Source organism: Pseudonaja textilis, chromosome 6, assembly GCF_049901715.1.
Source record: "Pseudonaja textilis isolate UNSWEBS1 chromosome 6, rPseTex1.2, whole genome shotgun sequence".
Lineage (NCBI taxonomy): Eukaryota > Metazoa > Chordata > Lepidosauria > Squamata > Elapidae > Pseudonaja > Pseudonaja textilis.
This window is the reverse complement of record NC_141995.1, coordinates 38127221-38154453: the sequence shown is the minus strand read 5'-3', so window position 1 is coordinate 38154453 and position 27233 is coordinate 38127221. Positions and strand designations below refer to the sequence as shown.

Below are 27233 nucleotides of genomic sequence, written 5' to 3'. Positions count from 1 at the left end.
CCAGTCCACCTTGAATTCCTTTCTATTCTTAACTTCCACATATTTTCCTTAACAATCACTTGACCAGATTTTTGTAGAGAGCAAAGCTAATCTTTATACTCATTTGAACTGCCTGAATCTCCTGATTTCCCTACTGCTTGACATTACCAAAGACAGGCCTGGTTTTTCATATTGATACAGGCATCCACCCCATTCTCTGCAATTATAAGTTAATGTCTGTAGCCACCAACTTTCAATCAACTATGACCACAGGTAGTCTTCCTAAGTCCTGGATATATATCGCACAATGTAAAACACCATTAAGAAAGCCTGAATCAAGGCAGACTTTCCACACAACTATACCAGGATTTAACTTCTTCTCTTGGGCATATTTTGCCCTGATTCCTCCTGGGAGAGACCTTCACTCCAAGATACTAGATGCTATCTTACACTGGATACATTAACTGAAGACCTGGATCTCTGGAAAACGTTCTAATGATAGGGAAAAGTAGAAGAAAAGAGTGGATGTCCAGCAGCAAGGCAGATGGACTCATTTACAGTGACAATAAGTGCACTGTTGGAAGAACTGAAAGATGAGGTTAGAGTTAAATCATCATGGAAAAAGTCTACTTAAGTGAGTGCTAAGAGTCAACAAACTTTTGACAATCAATCAATTAATGTGTTTAAAATAGAAAGGTGACAAGCAAATATGAATATAAGCAGAAGCCACAAACAGATATTTCTTTTTCCACTAAGAGTGCTCAGACAGATAAACAAAATTATATCTTTATAAAGCCTTGCTGGATGATTTTATTTTCTGATATACAATTTTGTTAAATGCTCTTAAAAACATGATATATTGCCTTACCACTGGGGGGCAGCAGCCAACACAGAATCTCACCTTTTGAGACCTTCTCCCATTTTTTTCCTCCCTGTAACAAGAAATCCAAAAAATTACAAAACTATATACTTTTATTTAATAGCATATTGCGTATTTTATTGCACATTTTAATCAATTATTATTATTTGGAAAAAACATACAATATTTTCATTACATTGCTTTGTCTTCTCTTGTTTTATTTAATTTTGATTATGCTGCTGAGAATTAAATAAAAGCATTCCAGTGCTGTTATAATATCTGTATTATCTTTTGCAATGTGAAACTCTAATACAGCAGCAATCCAAGACCTACAAAACGATGCAATACTTCCAAAACTAAATTTCACTCTTGCAACTGGACATCCAAGGAGCACAGTGATAGCATAGCAAAATTTAAACACAAAACTGAATCCTTAAGTATTATGTCACGTGCATGTTATTAAAGTATCTTGAGAAATCCAGTAAGGCTCCAGGTGAATGTTCTCTTCCCATTTTCACAGATATACTTTTTTCACAAAAATAGAGATCTATACCAACAAAAACAAAATAATCAGAGAACTGAATTCTCAAAAAATTAGGGACTTCTGCATCTCCAACAGTGTTTCTTAACCTCAGCAAATTTAACATGTGTGAACTTTAATTTCCAGAATTCCTCTTGCTGGAGATTCTAGCTGGGAATTCTGGGAGTTGAAGTTCACACATCATAAAGTTGCTAAGATTGAGAAATACTGCCTCAGACAATAGTGCAAAACCACATTGGGAGAAGAGACAGGAGATACCCTGGCATTCTCTTCACCTTATAATGAACAGACTCAGGTTAAGTTGAATATCTGAGAATGTCTTAAGCCACAATATGCTTCCCTTCCCATATTGTTCCACAAAAGGAAAGAAAGTTGCACTAAAGTCAACAGTTTTCGGCTTGGAAGGAGGGAAGGAAAAATGGAACATCTCTTACCCATCAGAGTTCTTCAGGACATTAGATGGTTCTTTGCCAGAAAAAGTTCTAGTCAGAGCCTGTCTGTGCAAATTTGCATATTCCCATGGAATAACCAGCTAACAAACTTTCTCACACTACTAGGCCGCAGAACAAATTGCATAAACTGGTTTCCCATGCAATGTGTTGCAATTGCTAATGGGTTGTTCTTTCATCCTATTTGGACCTGCTCACCACTAGCACTAGACTCCAAGAAGCAGAGTAAAGAGAAGTTGGAGAGAGGTAAAGTAAAAAATATGCTCAGCAAAAACTCAATCCATTTGTATACTTGTATGGGAATCATTATCAGGAAATAAAAAGTAGAGTTCAAAAGCGATTGGAGAAAAGGGGCAATTTTCACTGTTCTGCTTTTCATGGCAGCATGATTAGAAATAATCAATCCTGTATAATGATTCTGTCTTGCTGATGTCCATGAATAAATCTCAAGGACAGTAAGCCTTTGGAAGAAGAGTTGGCAACTACAGTTGGAAATGTGAGTTCCTTGTGCTTAGTATCCTAGGCATGTGAATGGATAAATCTTCTGTGTTGTCATCCAAGAATAAAGGAGAGACAAATTGAAATAAACCAAGGTTGCCCCATCAGCTTTGTTCCTCAGTGCAACTCTGTTCTCAAGAGACAATGACTTTAAGTTGGTAGCATCAATCAATACAAAATATTCCTGTTAACTCTCTGGATCAGATCATAATATGTCTGGGACATGATATCTCAGAAAAAAATAATTATAGACTGGACCATATTGGAGATTATCCTCATTTATCAGAGCCTCATGTTTGACACAACTTGTCTTTCTCACAAACAAATAAATCTCATAAAAGCTGGTTGTAATGGTTTTCTTGTTCTGCAGTGATGGATAAAATTTGTCAGGAAAAGCTACCTATTTTTGAATCAGTAAGAGATGAATTCCTTTAATTTTTCATTTTTATACAGTTGAAAAAAATCCTTGCAACCTTGTTGTTCATAGACTGACTTAGGTGGTATTGACAAACATCATAGCAGCTCCAATGACAAAATATCTTACTGCATTTCAAAGAGTAATTTTAGTGTAAGACGTCTGCAAGTTTATGGGGAGGATTTATTCAGCCATCTCCTGTCCCTTAAGGTAGGAGAGTGCCAATGATTAAGAGAAAAGATAGGCACACAATGAGTTTTGTGGTGGCATGGAAAAGAAAGCCCAGGGCAGGATAAATGATGATCTGCATAATGTGTTTTATCATTCTTGATCCTCTGAAACTTTATGGAAGATACCACCAGCTGTTACTCATGAACTACCGTGTTTCTCATATAATAAGGCCGGGTCTTTTTTTTTTTTTGAGCCCTGAAAAAACGGCTAGGCCATCTTTTCGGGGATGACTTAATTTCCTCTGCCTTGCATCTTAGGGCGGGCGGCGACGGCTTGGATGTTGACCTCAGTGTTGTTGGGGCACTTTGTATCAGGGTCAACGCAGGCAGCACCATATCCGGGTGTGCAACAAAAGTACTTCCTAACAGCAAGCCCCCCTGCCATTTCCCCCCCCCCCCCCATTTCACATGTTTTAATATAGGCCTTAATTTGGGGGGAGGGGCTTAATTCCATTTCATGCCTATAAAACATGCTGGGACTTCCTATCGTATTGTTGGAGAAACAGGGTATTTTCTATTTTCTTAAATCTGGATTCGGATTTAGCCTGTTGTGTGAGCACATTACTAACATCATTTCTGCAATCCTACAGAGTCCAAATCACTCAAATATTTTTTTAAAAAAAATTCATTTGAATTGTGTGTCCCTAGCCTAAGGTTCAAACTTTAGTTATTGGGAAATACTCTCATGTCATTCTATACTTGATATGGAAATTCAGCCTTCCTTAGAAATGTATCATTGTGTAATATTGAGTCACGTTTAATCTGGTTTCCATGAAAAATGAAGACATAGTTGCTTGGGGAACCAAACTGCTTGTTATACTGTAAGCCACCCAGAGTTGCCTTGAACTGCAAAATGGAGGGGGGCATATATATTTAATAAATAAACAAAGAAATACATTTAATATAGTAATGTCCTTGAAAATAATGCAGAAATTCCAGTTGGTCTCAAATGCTTTTAAAACATTGTCCCCCAAGGCAGTGTTCTAGGACCAACTCTTTTCATACTCTACATAAATGACCTCTGTGATCATATTAAGAGCAACTGCATTCTCTTCACTGATGATGTAATATTCAACACCACAGACAATACTGCTACCCTTCAAAAAGACCTTGACTATGTATCAGAATGGTCAAACAAATGGCAAATGACTCTGTGGTTTCTTCCACAAACCCCAAAAACTTTAACCTTAGACTGTCTACTATTGACCTCACCCCTTTCCTAAGAGGTCTGTAGGGGGCACGCATAAGCGCACCAACATGCCTACCGTCCCTGTCCTATTGTTTTTTTATTTTTTATTTCTTATATGTATCCATGTATTCATAACTGTTTTTACTTATACCTATTATCTTGTAAGCAATTGACAAAAATAAATAAATAATTTTTTTAAAAAAAGCTTGGCACAAAAAAAAATCTCAACAAATAAATGCTCTGTCCTACATATTGGCAAAAAAAATCAGAAAATAAAATACAGACTGAATAGTCAGGACCTTGTTGATGATCCAAACTCTGTCAAGGATCTTGGAGTACTCATCTCTAATGATCTAAGTGCTAGAGCCCACTGTAACTACATAGCCAAAAAGGCGTTAAGAGTTGTTAACGTAAGCTCCTACGTAGCTTTTTTTCTGGTAATATTATACTACTAACTAGAGTATACAAAACATTTGCTAGATCAATACTTGAATACAGCTCATCAGTCTGGAACCCACATTACGTATCTGATATTATCACAGTTGAGAAGTCCAGAAATATTTCACAAGAAGAGTTCTTCACTCCTCTACTCATTGCAGAATACCTTATGCCACCAGACTCGAAATTCTAGACCTAGAAAACCTAGAACTATGCCGCCCTCAGTCCGATCTAAGTATAGTATATAAAATCATACATTGCAATGTCCTACCTGTCAATGAATACTTCAGCTTCAACCATAACAACACAAGAGCAAACAATAGATACAAACTCACAGTTAATTATACCAAACTTGATTGCAGGAAATACGACTTCAGCAACAGAGTGGTCAATGTCTGGAATACTCTACCTGACTCTGTGGTTTCTTCCCCAAACCCCAAAAACTTTAACCTTAGACTGTCTACCATTGACCTTACCCCTTTCCTAAGAGGTCTGTAGGGGGCGTGCATAAGCGCACCAATGTGTCTACCGTCCCTGTCCTATTGTTTCTTTTATTTTTTTAATTTTTCCTATATGTATCCATGTATTCATAACTATGTTTTTACTTATACCTATTATCTTGTAAGCAATTGACAAAAATAAATAAATAAAAATAAATAAATAAATTGTCTGTCAGGGTCAGGCCTAGCCCAAGAACAATGTAACACAATTCATCCAAACTTTGCTTACACCATGTAGGCAAAACTTTGCTAGACTAAACCTATACTACGTTAACTTTGATATAGTCAGAGATTTTAGGGAGTGGCTCCCCTGAGTCTCTTCCTCTTCCCATGATCAACTGCCCTGTACTGTCTCTTGTCTTATCCTTCTCCTTAAAATGTGCTCTGTGCTTCCTGTGAAGTCGCTGCCTTGCTGTAGTCCATCACATCGCCTCCACTTTGTAGAGTCAATGAAGCAAATGATAACTTGCATGAACGTATACTCTGGGAACTATTAAGGAGGGACTGTCTTCGCCCCTTTTGCCTCACACAAACTATCTGAAGTTCTGAACCGAGTTGTCTCTTGCTCTTATGGAATGCACCTCATCCCCATCTACTAAATCCCCTCCCCCTGCTAGGGCTACCACTGATGATAGATATTTTGCTGGAAGCTCTGTACCTTAAGGAAATGTTTGTGGTAGAGATTGATCCTTTTGTTATTTCTGCAACAGAATTCTGGAACTCAATCCACTTTCTCCACCTTCTCCCTCTAATAGGAAAGGCAAGGCCATGGTTGAAACTGGCAAAGGTTAGAGCCAATTGGAGGTGACCTTTCCCTGCAGAGACATGAAGAATATGAGGAGGTATGGATTCAGGTGATGGAAAGGCACGGAAGACAACCCCCCAAATATACTGTACCTTAGCAACTATAGAGGCTATTGTTGCCATCTCTAGATCATTCAAGGTGATGGCTGCAACATTTCAATTTAGTGCTCAGTGCGATTTCCATTCAAATTTGGCAGAAGATGAAGCGCTCTAGAAAGGTTTATAATGGATTATATGAAGTACTCCAGAAGTATTTTGATTTTTTTTTCAGGCTGTGTGTTTAAAAAAACCCTGAATAACTGTTCAAGATTTTTTTCATAATTTTTCATAATTTAAAAATTATAAACTTGCTTTTTATAAATTTATTTTTTAATATTAAAATAGTAATATTAATTTCTACATATTGTTTTTAGCTGAGTGGTATGCTGCCCAGAGTAACTTGATTGTGAGGGGTAGCTACATAAATACGATCTGCTAATAAATAAATATATATATATACATACATACATACATACATACATACATACATACCTCCAGTGGCAGAAAGTTGGCTGTATTCAAGTGAACTTTTTTTTTCTTTTGCCCTTTAGTCTCCCACAGACCACCTCACATTTTCAGAGTCTAGGATTCTATGAAATATAACGCAGTGTTAAACTTCAATCTCACGTGCACTTTCTTTGGGCTTAAGAAAGGTTGGCTGACTTCAGAGAGAAATTATTTCAATTAAATATTTAGACCATAATAATATGTTTAATTTCCTTTTGTAAGAGAAAAAGGTAAGTACCTACATGTGTACTGAAATCATTGTATCGATCTTGATGATAATCCAAAAATATCTGAAATATTAGCCATCAGTTCAGAAGCATCATCTTCCTTCATACTATATATCTTCCAATAAATGGCTTTCTAAATGTATTCAGCGAAGATTTTTCTTCAAAAAAAGTTCTGGTACCTCTGCAGCAGGATCCATTCTCCCCAGTTCAGGGGTGGAATACTAACGAAGTAAGAAGAATCTTTCTGAAATTTTTCCATGGTAAGCTTATTACCAGAGATTCCATATTGTTTTTATTTGGGTTTTCTGGTTTTTTTTATAGTGTAAATATATGGAAGTAATTTTTGATTTACAGTGCATTCAGAAAATATTCAGACTTTCACTTTTGTCAATTTTGTTGTGCTGCAGCTTGATTCTAAGTTGATGAAATTCATTTTTTTCTCATTAATCTACATTCAGTACTCCATAATGAAAAAGTGAAAGCAGAATTTTAGAAATGTCTATAAATTTACTAAAAAGAAATAACTGAAATATCACTTTGCCATTCAGATCCTTTGCAACAACACATCAAATTGTGCCTCCGATTTCTCTTGGTCATTGCTGACATGTTTCTACACCTTGACTGGTGTCCACCTGTGGTAAATTACATTGATTGCACATGCTTTTGAAAGGCACACATCTCTCTATAAAGGTGTCAAAGTTGACAATACGTACTGTAGCAGAGCAAAAGCCATGAGGTCAAAGGAACTGCCCGCAGAGCTCAGAGACAGGATTATTGCAAGGCACAGATTTGGGGAAGGCTACAATAAAATTTCTGCTGCACTGAAGGTTCCTAAGAGCACAGTGGCCTCCATTATTCTCAAATGAAAAAAAATTGATGCAAGCAGGACTCTTTCAAGAGTTGGTCACCAGTCAAACTGAGCAATCAGGAGAGAAGGGCCTTGGTAAGAGAAGTGACCAAGAACCGGATGGTCACTCTGACAGCTCCAGAGATCCTGTGTGGAGATGGGACAACCTTCACTGCAGCCATCCACCAATCTGGGCTTTATGAAAGAGTAGCTAGATAGAAGCCTGCCCTCAGTGCAAATCACAAGAAAAAGCTCCTGAAGGACTCAGACTTTGAGGAACAAACTCTAAACAGGCTTTCATGAGTTTTGCGCCGAGGAGAAACTTCCATCTAGCCACTCTTCCATCAAGCCCAGATCAGTGGTATGCGATATTTCAGTTTTTTTCTTTTTAATAAATTCACAGACATTTCTAACATTCTGATTTCAGTTTGTCATTATGGAGCACTGAACGTAGATTAATGAGAAAAAAACTGAATTTCAACAACTGTAGAATCAGGCTGCAGGATAACAAAATAGACCAAAGTGAAGGGGGTCTGAATACTTTCTGAATGCACTGTAGATATTGAAACTTCCTTTTGATTCCTGCTCTCCCCGCTCCTCCCCTTAGATGATGGCAGCTTATTTGGGCAAAAGGACCTGAATGGGTTAACATAAGCATGTGTCTTAATATGGAGATTGATAGGATATTGTGAACTCCTGTGAAATGTAATGTACTTTTTAGTTTCACAATAAAAAAGCCCCTCATCCAGTAGCAGTATGACTCAGAGGAGATTCGCCTTTATATACAAGAGACTGGGCACAATTTTGCATTTAGCCTCCTTGTTTCTTTTTTAAACATTATCTTTCTATAAATGCATCATCACTCCAAAGCATTCCTCTTAAAAATAGTGTAAACCAGATAAGTTACTAACAAAGCAATTTTTAAAAGTCATTGTCTTCTTCATGGTTAGGAAGGCAAAGGGAAGGCACAAGGCAAACTTAACACCTTCTATTCATTTAACAACCTCCTGCACTGAATTAAAAAAGGAGAGTTAAAAAGTGCAGAATTCCCCTATCTCTGCCTGCCTTCAACCGGAGACGTTTATACACTTTCCAAAGCAGCTAATAATATATGTCTGGAGCCCTCATTGTTAGTCTAAGCAGAGAAATAACGTTAGAAATCAAAAGCAACAGCAAACATGTCTCCTTAACATGCCATAGCGCTTCCAGCACCCCGACACCATCGGCCCTGTCATATCCAGTTTGCACGTGTCCTTTCTAGCTTTCATTGCCAGCCTGAACCTGCACCTCGTGGAAGCCTGTCCTGGACCAGACACAATTCTCCAGCAGGAGGAAGGGGAGGGGGAAGAAGCAAATAAATAAACTGAGTGGTGTAAAAAAGAATTGCCTTGCAGGTGCCTGCAGCTGCCGGTTAACACAGACAGTAAGAGGATCAACTCCTTCTCCACTGGCTGGAGGGGAGAAAAAATAAAGCTCCCACATTTACTATTCAAAGTTTACTTAATTTGGATGATAACGGTTAGTTTCTAATCCCATTGTGCAGGACTGAATATACTGAAACCTAACAGCTTTCTGAAAGGATATCTCTCCCAAGCAGAGCAGCACTCGGGAGCGTCCCTGGGCTGGACGAGCAAGGCACGCTGCTTCTGAAAACTTTCTGTAAGGATTTGTTTAGTCACCCACCAGGTTGCAGACAAAACAGGTTGCAGACAAAACATCGAGAAAGAACATTTCTTTGTCTAGTATTTTATCACGAGAGAGGAGTGCCAATTCGCATTTTACCATGAATGTGGTAAAAAGAAAAAGAAAACAGTAAAATTTGAGGACATTATGTGGCACTTTCCAAAGTAAAATAATAATGGAGATAAACATTAATCTGTTTTAAAGGAAGAGAATCTGCAAAAATATGACAGTGAAACTAAGAATTTGAAACGGGGAGCACAACAGCAGTATTTCCCTGGAATAGGCTCCATTTCCAGAAAGACTGGATCTAAGTGGAGGCTCTGGAATACCTGTCCAAATTTCTCTGGGTTATTTTTATATGAAAGGGAAACCCACCATGTATTTTTGATCACATTTGTTACTGAGGCAGTCAGTAGATCAAACGAAGTGGTTGGCAGGTGCGGGGTGTCCTTGGGCAATGAACTAAAGAGGTGCCACTGCAAGATGAAAGAGGTCTGGAAATGCGCACAGAAGCTTTGGAGAGGAAAAGGGTCCTTATTCTTCTGTGAATTCCCCCAGATTCCTGTTGGACTGTTTCCCATATTTCCCTCTTTAGCCTTTCAAAATATATAAAACATCTTTGCCAAACTTCCATTATTTCATTCTGGACGCCCCCCCTTCGAACAAATATGTTGCCCCCCCCCAAACGAGAGTCCTTTGCGCTCTCAAGGCAAAGAGGCAAAGAAGCGCGGCTGCCAGAGCAGAGGCCCTTGGAAAAAAATAACAATGCTGTGAAAATATGTTTGCAGAAAATAGACAATTGTTGGATTAGACTATTCAAGTATGAAATAATGCCTTTTTGTGTAAAAACTTCAGCAATGTGCGTGTACAAAAGTTCGCTGTGGCAGTTACTTGCTCCCTTTGTGAGCGCTGCGCTTTGGCGTCTCCACTTGGCGCGTTTCACTCCAAGCCCCTTTAAACGCGATTGTTTCTTTCTTTCTCAAGACATTTACCGGATCAAAACATGCTGTTAATTCGATCAGAAAGCTTTACCCTTTCTAACAATGCCACAATAATTTCTCCTGAAGTTTGTTAAATTGACCAAAATTAGGCAAACGAATAGGTGCTGGTGACACCGCATAATGCGCTCTCGGAGCAGCTGCGATTCCCCCTTTATTTTGCCCCTCTTTTCTTTGACCCGCATTATTAAAATTTAGGCCCAATGAAACTATTCACACTTTTCAATGGGACATTTTCCTATAGGATAATAGGCTACAAATTGAGCCTCTCCAAAGGCGGGGGGAGGGGGCGGAGGAGCGAGGCAAACAACAAGATGGAGACATACACACCATAGGAAAAAGGACGGTCGTGTGCCAAAAATTTGAAGGAGCCTCCCTGGGTCTGCTGAGGGGAGGAGAAAAATTTATAAAGCGGGGAGGGGGGGGTCTTGTGCCACCCTTCAATCCCCACACCTGCCGGGGTTCCCCTGCCACATAAAGCGATAGAAACAACAACAAAAAAAAAGCCTCGCTGCCATCTCTCATAAAGATGGACGCGTCACCAAGTCGTGTGAGAAAAGCCTGAGAACAAACGGACCCACTCCGTCTCCAAGGGCTCTTCCTTGAACTGGGCGGAACAGCCTATTAAGGGCTTACTTAATTACTTTACTGATTTTGGACAGGCTTTAAAATGCAGTCGGCGCTTGGCCAGGGAAGAAAGAAAAGAGGTGCCTGGGATTTATAAACAGGCGGTCCTGTGAGAGACCGACCAGGCGTTTGGGGCCTTTGAAGAAGGACGCTGGTGTTTCACAACCTGCCTGCGCGCCACTTGTTGCTTCTGTAGTGCTGCGCTGCCCGTTGCCATGCAAATACTCTTTGGGGGTCCAATCACGTGGCATTAAAAGCCACGTGGAGTGACAAAGCTGATCTGTCGCTCTTCCCTCACCCGCCCCTAGTCTCTGGGGAATGGGGGGGGGGGGGGAAATGCCCTGTACATACACACGTTTTAAGAAAACCTTATCTTTAATGCATGTCTTCTCCTAATGCTGTTTTCCCTAATCCTATGGAACCAGGCAGGCCATGAATATCGCCCCCTCCCTCGCCTTAGAAAGGGTCGCTTTATAAATTGCCTCTTGGAAGTTCGGGCTGCACAATCCACCTGGGCCACTTGGGTAGAGACCTCGGGTGCCTTCGGCCAGCTTTTCCCCGTCCGCTTCTTGCCTCGATGTCTTCAAAACTTAAGGAACGGAAAGTGAGTTGGCGCTTTGGCGCTGCCCCGCGCATTTCAGACCGAGTGCAACTTTCTTCTCCGGACGGCCTGTTGCCATTTAACCCTCAGCCATTGACTTTGTGGCTTTAAAATAGGGTGGAGGAGGGCGGGTGGGTGGCACGCAGCCCCAGGCAGACGAGCTAATAGTGAAAACACTTCGCAAGGAGACGTTTCACTTTGGGCAACTCATATGAGCCTGTCGTGCCACTGGGTGACCCAGATGTGGCCTTGTCTCCTCGTCCCGTCGCACTTTTCCCCTGCTCTTTTCCTGCCCTGCCCTCCCCCGCCCCCATCAAATAATTGGGATCCTATAATTGGTTACTGACAAAGCCACCCACCCTCTCGCTCTCCAAGGTTTCAACAGAGGATAAGGAGAATTTAATTCTAGAATTCGGGCTTCAAAAGATGATTTTGGCAGGGAATGTTTTGAAAGGCGAAGAGCAGAGGGAGACCCAGAAGCGTCGAGTAACTTTCAAATGGCCTGGTGTTAATCCAAAAACCGGTGGGACTCCGTCCGGTTTGATGACCTCCCCGCTTGTCCGCTACTCGTGTATTTATCCTGCACCGCTAACATGTTTTTCCAGAAGATCCCCATTTCGCACAAAGTGATCGAAAAGAGGAGAAGAGACCGGATCAACCGCTGTCTAAACGAACTCGGGAAAACCGTGCCCATGGCTTTGGCCAAGCAGGTACACGCGCGTTCCCCAGCAGAAAAACTCCCGGGACTTTTGGCGTCTTTCCAGAGAAAAAACGCAGCAAGTGACACGGGTGGCCTTTGGGTGGCAGGTCCCTTTCTTTGCCCGGAGGGCTCCTGGCGAGAAACCTTGCAAATCCGCTTCGCGGGGTGGGGGAAGCCGAGCTGAGGCATATTAAAGAAGGAACGGAATGGCTTTTTCGTTCTGCGCCATGGCAAGTTTTGCCCCCTTTATTCCTTTGCACCAGGTGTAACTTCTGCTGAACTTTTGCTCTTGACTTTTTGCAGAGTTCCGGCAAGCTAGAGAAGGCGGAGATTTTGGAGATGACGGTGCAATACCTGAGGGCCCTTCACTCCGCGGATTTCCCTCGGGGAAGAGAAAAGGGTAGGCGCGCTCTTCGGGGGGTGACGGTGCGTCCCGGCGCTTGGCAGCAAGCAGGCGCCGAAAGAGATGCTGGTGGATTTGGGGGAAAGCTCGCGGAGCGAGCACCTTAAGTCGACTTGCTGTTAAAACGGAGCTTCATGAGAACCCTAGTTCAATTCGGTTAATCTCATCTTTAAAACGCCAGAAGACTCTTTCTTTTGCTACAGATTAAATTTGCTGCCTTTTTGGAATGAAATACGCACATTTTCAGCAGAGGCCAGTCTCAAATATTTTGCTGCCCAATGTAAAGAACCAGATTGCCCTTCCCTGCTTTTCTCTGATCATGTGGTTTTTAGAAGACAGTAATTGGGTTCCACACTGCTGCATCTTGGCTTATTTTACCCTGGTTTAATGACAAACCACTATAGACTATAGCATTTAAAATGCTGAGCAGTAAATTGGGTTTTATATACTTCAGTGTCCTGGTTTGCATATTGTCTTAACGACCCCACAGAACTCTTCATGGTTCTGTGTAATAGGAGAATCCAGCTGCTCTCCTGCATCACACCTCAGAATAGCAAATTCAAGGCTGTGATTGAGTTGCCTCCCCGCAGGATTTGAGGGGCTCAGCTAAAGAGCAGCTTCATCTTAACCTCTTTCCCAGATCCTAATCTTTAGCATTTATTTTTATTGGAATGATTAAATATTGTTTTAAGCATTAGATAAATTAATAGAATGGGGGTCAACCCATGAGGGGAGAGTTGGTTCATTCCAGATTGTTGAGCTCAAGAAACAGATTAACTGTAGAAAACATGGGTAATAAAATAAGTATGTGACCTTGTGTAATTGGACATTGGTTGATGCAAAGAGAGTATGGTTGGCTAGATGGGCATTTGATTGGATCCAGCATTTGTTAAATACCTAATAATCTAGGATAAAGAGATATTTATTCATCCATTTTAAATAGACTAAAATGGAAGACTTTGGAGATGAATAATAAAAAAATTATTCTGGTACAAACTGTTAGGGACTATAGACACTTGCCAGTTGATCAACTTTGTGAATATTTTGCGCACATATATCCACAGTGGTCTGCATTTCAAATTTTGTGTGTGTGTGTGTATAGTATATGACATTGCTGATTGAAGTTATTTTAAATATTGATTAATTCTGTCTTGGGGGGGTGTTAAATGTGTTGATCCACAACTTCCATCTTTCCAGATGGCTTGACTGAAACTGGTGGAGTTGCTGTTCACACATCTGAAAAGAACCATGTTGTGAAAGTCTCAGATAGACATTGATTTAGCCTTGTTTGTATAAGTGGTATAAACTTTCTGCTAAGAGAATTTGGAGTAAAGTTTCTTGATTTAATGATCCGCTTTGTGGTTATAACTTCTGACACTGCTGGATGCTTAATAAATGTCATTGTTCTTCAGCCTGCCTTTCATAGATACCTTTATTAATACTTCGTTAACTTGGAGGCTCGACATATTTGAGTACTGTGAGTTTCAGAAATTAGCCTATTAAATAATTTTTTTAAACAGTTTGCTAATTTAGCTACTACAAATAGTAATAATTATACTGAAATATAACTCTCATAAATATAAACCAAACATCCCCAAAACCCAAGCATACAATGCTATTTCTTTCTTTCTTCCCAGCAGAGCTTCTAGCTGAATTTGCCAACTACTTTTATTATGGCTATCATGAATGCATGAAGAACCTAGTTCACTACCTGACCACAGTGGAGAGAATGGAGACCAAAGATACCAAGTATGCTCGGATTCTGGCTTTCTTGCAATCCAAAGCTCATTTTATCACCGAACCTCTCTATGCTTCTTTGGGATCTCTTCCAGAATCAGACTTTTCCTACCAGCTTCCTCCAGCTCCAGACTGCTTGGCTCAAGGCACGAACGATCCTGTTTTCTCACAAGCAGCTGGGCATGGTCACTTCTCCTGGCACGGTTCCACCAGAAATTCCACCATTCCTTACCTTCCCAATACTGCCATGCCCCTCACTAGTCCAGGACAACAGCGCAACACTTTCTTGCCATCGGTACAAGGGCTGGATCGCCACTACCTCAACCTGATTGGCCATTCCCACCCCAATACATTTAGCCTGCCTCCTGGCCAACATCCATCTGTGTTGTAGCTTACACTTGGGATGCCCAGTTTGTTTTTCAAAGAGGGCTCCCGTGTCTTTCATGGCTGACTTAGAGAACTGGATGGTTTCTTCTGACATGTTATTCTTAAAGGCAAAGAACATCTTTAAGACACCATTAGTTATCTGAAGAGAATATACAATGGCCCTCCCATCACTGTAAACACATATGTAACTAATGGTGGGGAAAGAATAAAGATGAACTCCTGGGGGAAGAAGGTGTGTATGCCTGAGATGTCTTTATTCATTCTTCTATTGTCCAGCTCTTCTAAATATTTACTCCAATAGTATATTGTTTGCTTTCCATACAAACATCAGTAAAATTGCAGAGAGCTATACTGATTTTAAGAAAAAAAGGGGAGAAGTGTGTGCTGAATGAGTATATTATCCTACTTGTGGAAATTTTTACACTCACAAGAGGAGCAAACTTGTATGGTAACCTTTAACTTAAATAGAAGTAATCCTTGACTTACAGCCATTCATTTAATGACCATTCAAAATTACAACAGCACCGAAAAAAAGTGGCTTATGACTGTTTTTTACACTTATAACTGTTGCAGCATCCCCATGGATGTTGCTTCGCAACTGACTCACATTTATGATGGTTGCAGTGTCCTAGGGTCATGTGATCACCTTTGGCGCCTTTCTGACAAGCAGTCGAGGGGGAAGGCAGAGTCACTTAACCATGTTACTAATTTGACAACTGCAGTGATTCACTTAACAGCTGTGGCAAGAAAGGTCGTAGCATGGGGCAAAATTCATTTAACAACTATCTTGCTTAGCAACAGAAATTTTGGGTTCAATTGTCATAAGTCGAGGATTACCTGTACTGGGTTCTTTGAGATGGAATTGGAAAACTTATATAAAATATATAATATTTTTCATGTTAAGGCAGGTTATTGAGTCCTCTAGCATCCTGCCAAAAGCTGAACTTAAGACATTCTCATACAAAGAACATAAAGTATAATAGAAGAATGAGCCACGTGGAACCTGTGGAGAATTATGTTGTTTTCTTCTTGTACAAAATTCAAAACAAGTGACTTTTTAAAAATGCCAGCTAGAATTTATGCAAATGGCAAGTATGACTTACGCATCTCCACTAAGGGTTGTTACCATGAGCCTTGAGCTCACAAAAACTTTACACAAAACTTTCCTATGATGTTTTCTTGGTGGTTAGGAGTGAAGAAAGGAAATGGTCCTATTCCAGAACACTTAGAAATCTAACTGCTTTGGTATTCTGTCACAAACTGGTTAGGATTCTAGATTCTGTTTATTTATTTTTTGACAGACAGGTGTCAGCTTTGAAATTCAGCCAACAGGTGTGAATGGTCCTGGTTCACACAACTTAGTCTACGTGGGCTAAAGGTTCAGATAATAGGTAACAGATAATCAGAGTTGGAAGGGACCTTGTAGGTTATCTAGTCCAACCCTCTGGCCAAGCAGGAGACCCTATACCATTTCTGACAGAGGGGAGTCCAATCTCTTCTCGAAAGTCTCAAGTGATGAAGCTCTCACAACTTCCGAGGGAAGCTGTTCCATTGGTTGATTGTTCTCATTGTCAGAAAGTTTCTCCTTGTTTCCAGGTTAAATTTCTCCTTGTTCAGTTTCCATCCATTATTCCTTGTCTGGCCTGGATCTATTAATATGAGCATTCTGGTCCAGTCAAAATGGGGCCGGGGCCGGGGGGGGGAGGAGGGAGCCTTGCAGCCTTCTTGGTCAGCCATATGAATAGAAACAGAGAAGAGACAATCTCCCGTGCTGCCAAAGCAGACAATGTCCTACATCAGCAGGAGCAACAACAACAGACTTCCCAATAATTTGTTTTTATGTTTTAACTTCCATGCCACACAGAGAGGGAATACGAGACAGAAGGAAGGTTCTGGTGGAGGGCAATTCTCTCACGACTCCATCAGTGTTGACCCATCCCCAATTGGGCTATTTCAGATTTATAAACCATTTCTCTTCTGAAGAGGAAAGAAAAAGAAGGAATTGATAAGCTCCTGATTTCATTGCAGTAGCTAGGACGACTCTGATGATTGTCTCTCTCTCGAATAAATGGCTCAACCTCAATCATGCTGCCTGATGAAAGGCTGGCTTGACTGAGCCCAAAATTTATGTTGCTAGCTGACAAAACTTGTTAAGTGAGATTTGCCCCATTTTACGACCTTTCTTGCCACCTTTGTTAAGTGAATCACTGCAGTTGTTAAATTAGTAATCCGGCTGTTAAGTGAATCTGGCTTCCCCATTGACTTTGCTTGTCAGGAGGTCGCAAAAGGGGATCACATGACACCCCCCCCAGACAATACAACTATCATAAATGTGAGTCAGGTGTCAAGCATCGAAATGTTAATCACATGACCATGGGGATGCCGCAACGGTCATAAAGCAGTTCCAGATTCGTTCTTGGGAAACAGAGTAACTTATTCCAATTTGTCCTGCTGGCTTAAGATGTGAACTGAACTATATTGCTTGCTAAGGTCATCAAATAGTTGATCCACAATTTGTGAAGCCACAATTCCTGAGAGGGACAAAATTCATTACAACTGTGTATAACATATACCATATATTATTTTCCCCTTTAAACTGTGAACAGAAAAAAAATCTGGTGTGAGAGATGACTAAAAGAGAACAATTAACATTTGATGAAAGGAAGAGAAATAACAACCAGTTTTGTTATGACTCCAAATCCATATTATGAGCGTTGTAAGAAAGCAGCTCTTGTTAAGTGTCTGTAGGATAAAATCCATGTGGAAGTGGAAGAATGGCTGGTGTCTATTATCAAAAAACATGACTTACACACATTTTCTTCATTTCTTGAGGCAGAATATCAAGAAAAAGCCTTTGACCATTTTTTTCTGTTCCAGCACTAAGCCGTTCAGATCTCCTTTGGCACTGAAGCATTACGGACTGACTGTTACCCTGGAAATATAAATTATTATTAATTTATTCAATATTTTGAGTACTGTTAACCAAATTAGATCAAAACTCTCCCCCCTTCCTAACTATTCTCTGCTCAATATTCTTTCTAGGATTAGCCCAAGGCCACCACAGTCAACCCCCCCCCAATCATTTACATATAATTTTGCAAACCTGCAGCAGCCCAAGACTGCTTTGTGTCTCAAAAGTTGCTTCTATTCTTCAATCTCTCTTTCTTTCGGTGTGTGCCCTTCCCTCCCCTTTTCATTTAACAGAGGAGGATAACCTCGGCTTTAGATTTACAATGGGCTTGGGATAAAATTTTTGTCTCCTCGTCCTGCCTCAATCTTTTGTTGTCTCTGCGTTTCCTGCCTTTTCCCCATTTTAGCACTGAGTCTCTCCTCATTTCTCAGCTCACTTACAAAGACCTGCAGTCTGAAGTAGTCTTCATTTCATTCCCAGACAGGGAGAAATATTACTTCAGGTGAAAGAAGAAATAAATACTTTTTGAGGCTAATATTTCTCTTCCCCTCCCCACACCTGAGTAGCACCAGATTTTCTTCTTTCTTGTACGGTCTCCTCTAAATTAAGTTGTATAGTGCCTCCAACAAAATACAAGAAGCAAACTTCCCAGCAGTTGGGGCTGGGGCTGAACCATTGTAGCCCCTTGTTTCTTGGGCTTCATCCTTGATTGGGCAAGAATAAAAATAATCTTCCCCATGAAATCAGGAGTTCTCTCTGCACAAGGGACAAAGGTAGGCCTCAGTCGCCTTGAATTTGTCTTAGCTGCTGCAAGAGTCTTGCAACCAGCATGGGACTGGGTCCACCCAGAGACCATCCACTGCAGCTTTCTTAATACAGAGGTCACGGGTGCTTTCGAGCATTATTGAACAACCAACCAATTCTTCCCAGCCCCGTATGGTCTCATGACAACAACTTCACCCGCCTGCATTAACCTCAGATGATGCGAAATGACAAGCTGGAATGGTGGATGTCGCAGGCCTGGTTCAAAGGTATCCATGAATATTAAAAGGATGGCATAGTTTCCCAGAGAAAAATCATGTGAGGAAACAGGAAGGAGTTAACAGATTGTAATCAGACACCATGGGAAAGGGAACAGCTGGAGGTATACTTTGAAAACTATCATCTGGTTAGTAGACTTCTAATTCTAGTCTTCTTCATAGCCAATACTTGGTAAGTAACCAACTGAAAAAAGACTTTCATTCCACTCTGTACATCTGGGCGTGCAAGAGAGCACCCCCTACTTTTGTCCCCCATTTATTCAGCAGCTGTTGATTTAACTGCTCTGTGTATGAAACCACCTGGTTGAAAAGCCCAATGACAATATGAGGAGTTTTTTTCTATGCTGAAACATTACATACAAGCACAGTTGTATGTGATGGTTCTATCATCTGTCTGTCCTGTCTGTCTGTCTGTCTTCTATCTATCATCTATCTAATCTCTGTCTATCTGTCTTGTCTTGTCCTCTCTTGCCTCTGCCCTGCCCTGCCTCCTACTGTGTTTCCCTCCCACTCACCCCACAACTAGCCTAACCGTGATCGAAGAAATAAAGCAAGAGCTGGGCGGACTTGCCCTACATTAGAAATAATCATTGCAGATCAGACTGTTTATTTATATCAAACCCAAATCATTTTAAGCTATAATACTGTTTGGGGTTAATGTTGCAAGATTTGAAATCTCATTAAATTAACACATTAGCTGAAATGAAGCAGTTGTATTTTATATTGACTTTAGCATGAGACATCAATCTTTCCATTGTCGGGGATATTTCCTCTCATTTAGGAAGCACATATCTCTCTCTCTCTCTCTCTCTCTGTGTGTGTGTGTGTGTGTATAATGTATATGTCCATAACTTTCCAGAACAATATTATATAAAGATGTTAATAATGACTCACTCATCGATGTCCATATGTAGATCTTGCTCGAGCTACTTGAACCTAAATGGTTCAAGTATGATAGAAAATATTTTCTCTTTTCTCATTTTAAAGTATGTTTCCACCGCCATCGGTACTCACAGCAATATATTTTGCTTCAACCCAAACTATAGATGTCCAAGCACTGAGTCAGTCTTCATATTGGGAATAAATGTTTTCAATAAGGAAAATGTTGAGGTGTGTTAAAAGGAAAGATGGACACAAAACACAATGCAAAATGCTTTATAGTTATCTCTATCTCTTGCTAACTTTATAACATGATAAAAGTATCTTATTTATTTAATAAATCCATTGGTTGCCTCAATTACTGGTTACTTTAGGCAGCATATTGAACATAAGGTTCAGAAACGTAAATAAAATGATAAAAGGAAGTTGAGATACAACAATGCTATTAAAAAAAATAGTGACACAGTAGGATGACAAATTACTCTCCCAGGACTTGCCAGAAATCACAGTTCTTCCAAATGCCAGCAAGGTCAAGATAGGATAGACTTCTGGGGGTTGCTATTCCACAGGTCAGGGGAGCTACAGAGAAGTGCTTCTCTCTGAATGCTTGTTGTGAATGTTACTTTGTGAATGCTTATCGATTTACTGTCAGTTGTAGTACAGGTAGCTATATACCACTGGAGAAAAATACAATATCCAATATTGAAAGTAATATATTCTTGCTCAATTAAAATATATGAGCCATAATTGCCAGTACTTTCAAACAAGATAAGCTTTTGATTTGCTCAACTCTTCAATCAGATAAGATATTACACAAAATAGGACATGGCAAAGCAACCAGAAAGGTTAGATATTAAGGCCATCGTTTTTAAATTCAGACCCATGTTATTTCCAGAACCAACTTTCTGCAAAAAACACAGTCAAACTGTCAATTGTCTGAAGGAATTTATTGAAAATAATTTATAGGAAATTTACCTTTTTTGTCAAGAAGGATGCTCTCTATACTAAGACTATAGAGGCTCCTGAATACCTTAGCTATTAGAATCACTATCCTCTTCTGATTACTCCTGCATAATTGCAGAATACATGATCTTACTAAATTTATTTATTATTAAATTTGTTTGCTGCCCATCTCTTCACATCTCTCTGCAACCAAATTGTCCCTCAGTGGAGCTACAATCTGATTTATATGAATACTGAATATCATATGACCATCATTGTAAGGACTAAAATTGGCAAGTTGGGAACTAAGGCAGGAGAAAGTCATCATGTAAACACAGAACATATGTCAACCTTCAAAACAGAGAAAACAATGGCTTAGAAGCCATGAATTAAAAAATACTGATTTTGTGTTTTACCTTAGGTCTTTCAAGCCTACATTACTTATTTTATTTGAATAAAAGCTGTTTAAATTATATCCTTGAAGCTTCTGCAGCTAGCCACTGACTATAGATTCTGAAGGAAGATTTATTGCCAATTTGGCTGAAGTCTGACAATCACAAAATATATTGATTGCATAATAATGCCAAGCATGGGTAGGAATGTTGCATGTGAATGATTAAAACTGGGAATTTAGTCTTCATCTTCTCTCTGTCACTCTCTGACTCTGACTCTGTTTTCCGTTTTTTCTGTCTCACTCCTCTCTCCCTCGCTTGCCTTCAAGTGACTTGTCTTCTGGCGATGGCCTGGCCAAGTCGTTCAAGATGTCTTGGTTTACCTCTGCCTTCTTCCTAGGGCTGAGAGAGAGTGACTGGTCAAGGTCATTCAGCGGGCTTTGTGTCTAAGGTGGGACTAAAACTCTCCTGGTACCTGGTACCTTAACTGCTACACTAAACTGGTTATTTTATCTGCTCTACTTTGCCAAATATATATATATATATATATGTGAAAATACAGGAAGCAATTAAAAAAGATAATTCAGAACTGGGTGTTTTATCAAAATTAAAAAACCAATAAGATAGAATCAATACAATAGCATACAAGCTAAGCAATTATAAAATGAATGTATTTATTTAGTGCCATACTCAGTACGCTGTGACCAATTTTACAAACAACCACATGAAATTTTGCTCCATTAGCTGTGATGCAAGGACTACTCTTAATAGATATGCATAAGATATTGTACTTTTTAACCATTGTTTATGGTTTAATCTGTGATAAGAAACCAGTAGTTTAAAAACAGTCATTTAAAACCAACTCAGAAAAACCATGGTTAGAGAAATCATAACTTATCAAGGTTATAAATTCAGCAAAGCTGATGTTTTCTATTTTTGCAGTATAGGGTTGTATTCAAAATTACTTTGAAATAAAACAAAAATGGTATATCCCTATCAACTGAAACACCATAAGTCTGTTCTTGAAAATAAGTTAACTAGAAGGGTAAAAAAATATTTCTGGTGGATACTGCAGAGGGAGGCATTAGCTATAGTTGGTAATTTTTATCCAGTCCTGAGTTTTGATATCAGAATGTATTTTTGTAGCATCCTTATGTTTTTGTATGAAGCTGACTTTACCTTAAGATCTTTTTTAAAAAGAAAGAAACAGAAAACCTAAAAGCCAAAAGATGCAAGCCGGTCATGTGTGCTAAGCTCAATTTATAGTCTTGCAGGGTTAAAGGCGAAAATGTTCAAATTCATCCAAGACCTGAAAAACCTGACATATTAAAGCCTTACATGCATTGCATATAGAAGGCAGAAAGAAAGGTGTCCCCTAATGAGGTTTTTTTGCGCTTGGGTGAACGGAAGGAGCCAGCTTCACAAGAATAACTAGAAGAAGAAGAAAAAAATCAGAGCTTTTGTCCAGAGAAAGGGCAGGCACTTTCCATCCCTTTTCAGGAAACAAGAGAAAAGGCAGCTTTTGGGGAGACTCCATGAGAGATGTGGGTTTTAAGAGCAACCCAGCACATACAGAACTAATCAAGCGAAAACAATAATAAAATTAGCCTGACACTCAGCCAGCAAGTATCTGAAGACTTTATCAAAAAAGAGGAATGGGGAGGAATGATGGAAGAATTAGAAGTGAACAAATACACTCAGTGGGAGCCAAGGATCAAATCTGAAGTTAGCAGTGTGTATGTGTGCATGTATACGTGTTGAGGGGATTAAATTATTTATTCATTGTTAATTTATTTATGTATGTGCAAATGACTTTAATGGCTGCAGGTGCTAAGAAACAGTTCTCAAAAGGCTCTGTTTTAGCACTAAGGCTACAATATTGGCCCATTTTGTTCATTATTTTCCTCAAAGAGATCAAAACATTGACTTTTATGTAGGAAATACTAAGCGAAAAACCATATGTGCTGAGTCAATTGGTGCTGAGCCTAGCAACACGAAGTATTTTTACACTAGTATTCAGGAAGTGAATGGAAGGGATTGAGTTTCACAACCAGCAAATTAGCAAATGAATGCTTATGTCAATAAAGAAATGAAAGTAAATAAAAATAAAGCCTACTTTTCTTAAACAAAGATTTGGTAACACAGATAATACATCCTTTATTAAATCAGTAAATCATCACTGTATTCAAACATGTCACTCAAATGTCACCTTTTATAAATATCACCTTATAAAGGTGACTGGTGTACATCTGAAAGATTTACCTAGAGTTGAAAAAGGAAATGCATTCATTGGGCATTCTTGGGAGAACAGTTTTGCCTTTTTAAGAAGTAACTGGCAACAGTCCAGAAGACCACCAAGTGCCCTATCCTTAATCAGCAGTCTAAAGGCACAAATCAAGAGACCTGATTTATAATAGATTTGGCTTGGCTAGGATTAACAATCTACTATATTTATTGAAGGATGTATATCAATGGATAAAATGAAGTGTTATTTTATTTCCCTCCCATGGTTGTAGAGCCTAAAATTGACCCAGGAGGGCATGCCAGAGCATGCTCACAGCATGGGAGTTTTGCAGAAGATGTGACCCTCAGGGCAAAGAACATGACATCCCAGCATGGAGGGTTGAGGGCACAAGGCGAGATATCACATCTTTAAAATATCGATAGCCTCAAGTCATGTTAATGTCTTGCCAGGAAGGAAGTTTGCTGCTTATGTGCACTTCAGTAAAGACAGGAAACTGGGAGAATAATCTGCCAAGACCAACTTTCAATAAAGCACTAAAATGAAATAAAACCGGAAAGAAATGTATTAACAGGATATAGCTTACTAAGGCAGACACTAGGCAAGGATGCCTTCCATTCTGCAGTGACAAAGCAGTTCAGTGGTCCTGGAGGGGCAAAGCAGTTACAAGAAATCAAGGGTTTACCAAGGCACATTTTTTCTAGAAAATTGTCTGTCTTATAAAATAGATAAATTACATATTAAACCATTAACAAATGTATGAGCTATGTTTAACTGACTGTTGAGACTGTTCATGTTGAGAGTTTGGGGTTGTTGTTGTTTTGTCTTTCTCTGATCCCCCCTTGGAACTAGCTATCTCGACATATTGAGTAGCCATGGTTTGCTGATCATAACATGTGGCTGTGAAAACTGGAACAATAGGTAGATCAAAAGAAGAAGCCTTGGTTCCTTTGAAATGTTCTGAACTTGAGAATACTTTAGACAGCAAGAAAAAGGAAAATCAAAATGACATAGAAAAGATTAATAATTAAACTAAAGTTTCATATTTTGGATTTGCACTCTAAAGAAAGAGACTTTGGAAAGGACCCTATTTCTTGGCAAAATTGAAGGCAATAAAAAGAGAGAAACTGTTATTGAAGGACAATTTTACTGAGTTCCTGGATTTAGGAAATTAAATCATAATGATAACCCTTTGTTGAGATAATTCCCCGTTAGGAGAATGAGCACATACAGGGAGATGTATTTGAGAGAAGTGTAAAGTCCAAAGTCATTCACAGGTAAAATCAGTCAGTTTTCAATCCAGGGATAATCCAAATATCAAATTCCAGTGTCAAAAAACAGTTCAGTAAGACTTACATTAAATCCAGTAATATCAGTCAATTAGAAAAATGGAGGAACGGCAATACTTTCCAAGAGAAGGAAACAGATACATTTACACTCTCTTCTGAGGCTCAGGCTAAGACTAAAACAACCCAGGTTTCTGGCTCCATCTTATGACCGTTTGAGTAACCACACACAATTGCAGTTTTTAGCATGCTCTTAAAGAGACAGTATTAAAATGTTTATCCTGGTTTATATATTTCTAACCCAAATAGCTGTTAGGTGACTCATATTCCTAACATTCTCTCCTTTTGGGTAAGATAATATATACAACCTTACATTCTAAGTCCATAATCTTCACTGCTAGCCTTATGCTTTGGGCCTTTGTAAAATGATCTGCTATATTGTTTTCTGACATACAGTATTCTAGCTTAATCATTTTACTTTGCACACATTGTCTCACATTTAAATATCTTAAATCTGTGTGTTTTGTTCTTGTTTTAACAGCAATATTTGAAGCCATCTGTATTGCTGATTGGTTATCTTCGTAAACAATAGGATCTTTTACATCAATTCCCATATCAATTAATAATTGCTCATACAAAACTAAATTTGTGCATAATAAAGACAAACATGAGAATTCAGCCTCCATTGTTGACAAACTTAGATGTTTCTGTCTAATAGATTTCCATCCAATCAATGCTTTTCCCAATAATACAGCAGCACCCGATGTAGATTTTCGTGTATTTATGTCTGTAGCAAAACTTGCATCAGCATATGCAGTCAAATTCAGTTCATCTTTTGGCTCCAAATACAATGCATAATGCATTGTTTGTTTCAGATATCTTAACACACGTTTAGCAGCTTGCCAGTGCCTTTCAGTTGGCTCAGCGTTAACTCTTGCTAATTGATTAACACAGTATGAAATATTTGGCCTTGACCAATTACTGAGATAAGATAAACTACCAATCAAGGACTCATAAATGTTTTCATCAAAAATAGGACTTTGAACATCACTATGGCTAAACTCCTGGCTCATCGGTGTTTTAGCCAGCTTAAAAAGTTCCATTTTAAAACTTTTTAGTAATTGGTTAATTTTATCTGCCTGTGAGATCTTGTATCCTCCCCTAGTTCTATCTATCTTTAAACCAAGATATTGTTTGATTTCTCCTAATTGTTTTATCATAAATTTCTTTTCCAATAGTGAAATTATCTCAGTAGCTTCTTGTTCAGTTTTGGTGATTAATGCTATGTCATCAGTAAATAATAACAATAGTGACACTATACCATTAGTTTCCTTTTTAAACAAACATGGATCAGCCATGCCAGCTACAAAGCCTATCTTAGTTAATTCTTTAACTATACATTGGTTCCACTCATATCCTGATTGCTTCAAACCATAAAGACCCTTTTTCAATTTCCAGCAATCATTATTATCATTATTATCATTTTTGAGACCTAAAGGTTTCTGTAAATATATAGTGTGTTGCAGTGGTGCATGCAGATATGCTGTCTCTACATCCAAATGATTTACAATGTATTTCTCCTTAGCTGCCCACACTAATGCTGCCCTTAATGTAGTAGCCTTCAGACTAAGTGCAAACACCTCATCATAGTCATTTGCTGTCTGATTGAACCCTTGTGCTACTAACCTGGCTTTATAGGTAACAGTCCCATCTACACCTGTCTTCAGTTTATATATCCATTTGCATCCTATGGCATGTTTACCTGGTGGTAACTTAACATTTTCGTATACCTCCAGTCTTTTTAAAGATTCTAGTTCCTTATCCATTGCTTTCTGCCAAGCAGCCTGATCCTTAGCAGGATACAGTTTTAGTTCACTATAGTTACTAGGAATTGCATTCACTTGGCATACAACACTAGCCTGATATCTATCAGGTGGTTGTGTTACTCGGGTTGAACATCTTGGTAATACAGGGCGAACTGGTGGACTTTCCTGTGCCACCAGCTCCTGTTCTTGTACCTCCTCCTGTGCCTGTTCTACTACTTCCTCCAGTTCTTCCTCTTTAATGGCTATTTTTTGTTTACTGATATCATCTTTAGGGACTATTTGGGTGTCAATAATAATATCATTGCTGGATTCCTGTTCCAGTTTATCGCACCCAATGTGCTCAAGAAATTTTGCATTAGCACTACAATAAACATGAGCTGTGCCTTGATCCCAGAATCTAAATGATCTGTGGTTGGCCTCATAACCCACAAAAAATAACTTCTTTGCTCTATGTTGCCCTCTCAGTCTTACTTGTGAGGGAATATGCACCCATGCTGGAGCTCCAAATGTGTGTAGGTAACTTAAATTTGGCTTTCTGCCATGCCAATGAGTGAATGGCAATTCTCCAGTTGTTGCATTTACTACATTGTTTAAAACATGGTTACTACACATTATGGCCTCACTCCACAGTGTTTCAGGTAAACCTGAATCAGATAACATAGTGCGAGCCATGGCTTGTAAAGTTTGCCCTCTTCGTTCTATAAACGAGTTATGTTGTGGTCTGTAAGGTGCAGAATGTTTATGCTCAACACCAGCCAATTTCAACATAGTTTGGAGTCTTTTGTTAACAAATTCAATCCCATTATCAGTTACTAAAGTAATTACTTTACTTTTCATTTTTCTCTCAGCAAACCTTAGCCAGTTAAAGAAATGTTGGAATGTTTCTGTTTTGTTTTTCATAAGATAGCAGAAACCATATCGTGAGTAATGGTCCATAATACTCAAAATATAGCAGGCACCTCCTAAACTTGGTTTCTTAGGACCAATTATGTCAGCAAACACAACCTCTAAAGGTTCTTTGGTCTTAAACCCATTAAGTTTGTTTGCTGGCGTAACC

The 27233-nt window shown here is 39.2% G+C and overlaps 1 protein-coding gene and 1 long non-coding RNA gene across 5 annotated transcripts in view; one reads left to right on the top strand and one right to left on the bottom strand.

Moving 5' to 3' along the window:
* LOC148125451 (uncharacterized) overlaps positions 1-11447 on the bottom strand; it is a 35849-nt gene extending 24402 nt beyond the window's left edge. Inside the window, exons 1-3 of one of the 3 annotated variants that reach the window (XR_015744140.1) lie at positions 11342-11447; positions 5757-5913; positions 848-911 (exon numbers count right to left, since the gene is read on the bottom strand). This is a non-coding gene — a long non-coding RNA (uncharacterized LOC148125451). Of the gene's footprint in view, positions 1-847; positions 912-5756; positions 5914-5995; positions 6165-11341 lie in introns of those variants that run through there. The other 2 variants (XR_015744141.1, XR_015744142.1) reach the window with 2 other exon arrangements.
* Positions 11448-11557: 110 nt separating this feature from the next.
* HELT (helt bHLH transcription factor) lies at positions 11558-14893 on the top strand. 2 transcript variants are annotated; one of them, XM_026697797.2, is made up of 3 exons: positions 11558-12141; positions 12435-12531; positions 14175-14893. In XM_026697797.2, the coding sequence occupies exons 1-3, from the start codon at positions 12025-12027 to the stop codon at positions 14660-14662; spliced, it is 702 nt and encodes a 233-aa protein (XP_026553582.1). In that variant the 5' UTR covers positions 11558-12024; the 3' UTR covers positions 14663-14893. The 2 variants fall into 2 exon arrangements, with proteins under 2 accessions (XP_026553582.1, XP_087792443.1); XM_087936317.1 differs by lacking the exon at positions 11558-12141 and adding an exon at positions 12224-12361.
* Positions 14894-27233: the final 12340 nt, after the last annotated feature.

Bases quoted from the DNA above. Each gene is read 5' to 3' on its own strand.
- HELT (XM_026697797.2), top strand. From the start codon at position 12,025: ATGTTTTTCCAGAAGATCCCCATTTCGCACAAAGTGATCGAAAAGAGG. The intron at 12,142-12,434 runs GTACACGCGCGT...GACTTTTTGCAG, and splicing joins CCATGGCTTTGGCCAAGCAG to AGTTCCGGCAAGCTAGAGAA. The intron at 12,532-14,174 runs GTAGGCGCGCTC...TCTTCCCAGCAG, and splicing joins CCCTCGGGGAAGAGAAAAGG to AGCTTCTAGCTGAATTTGCC.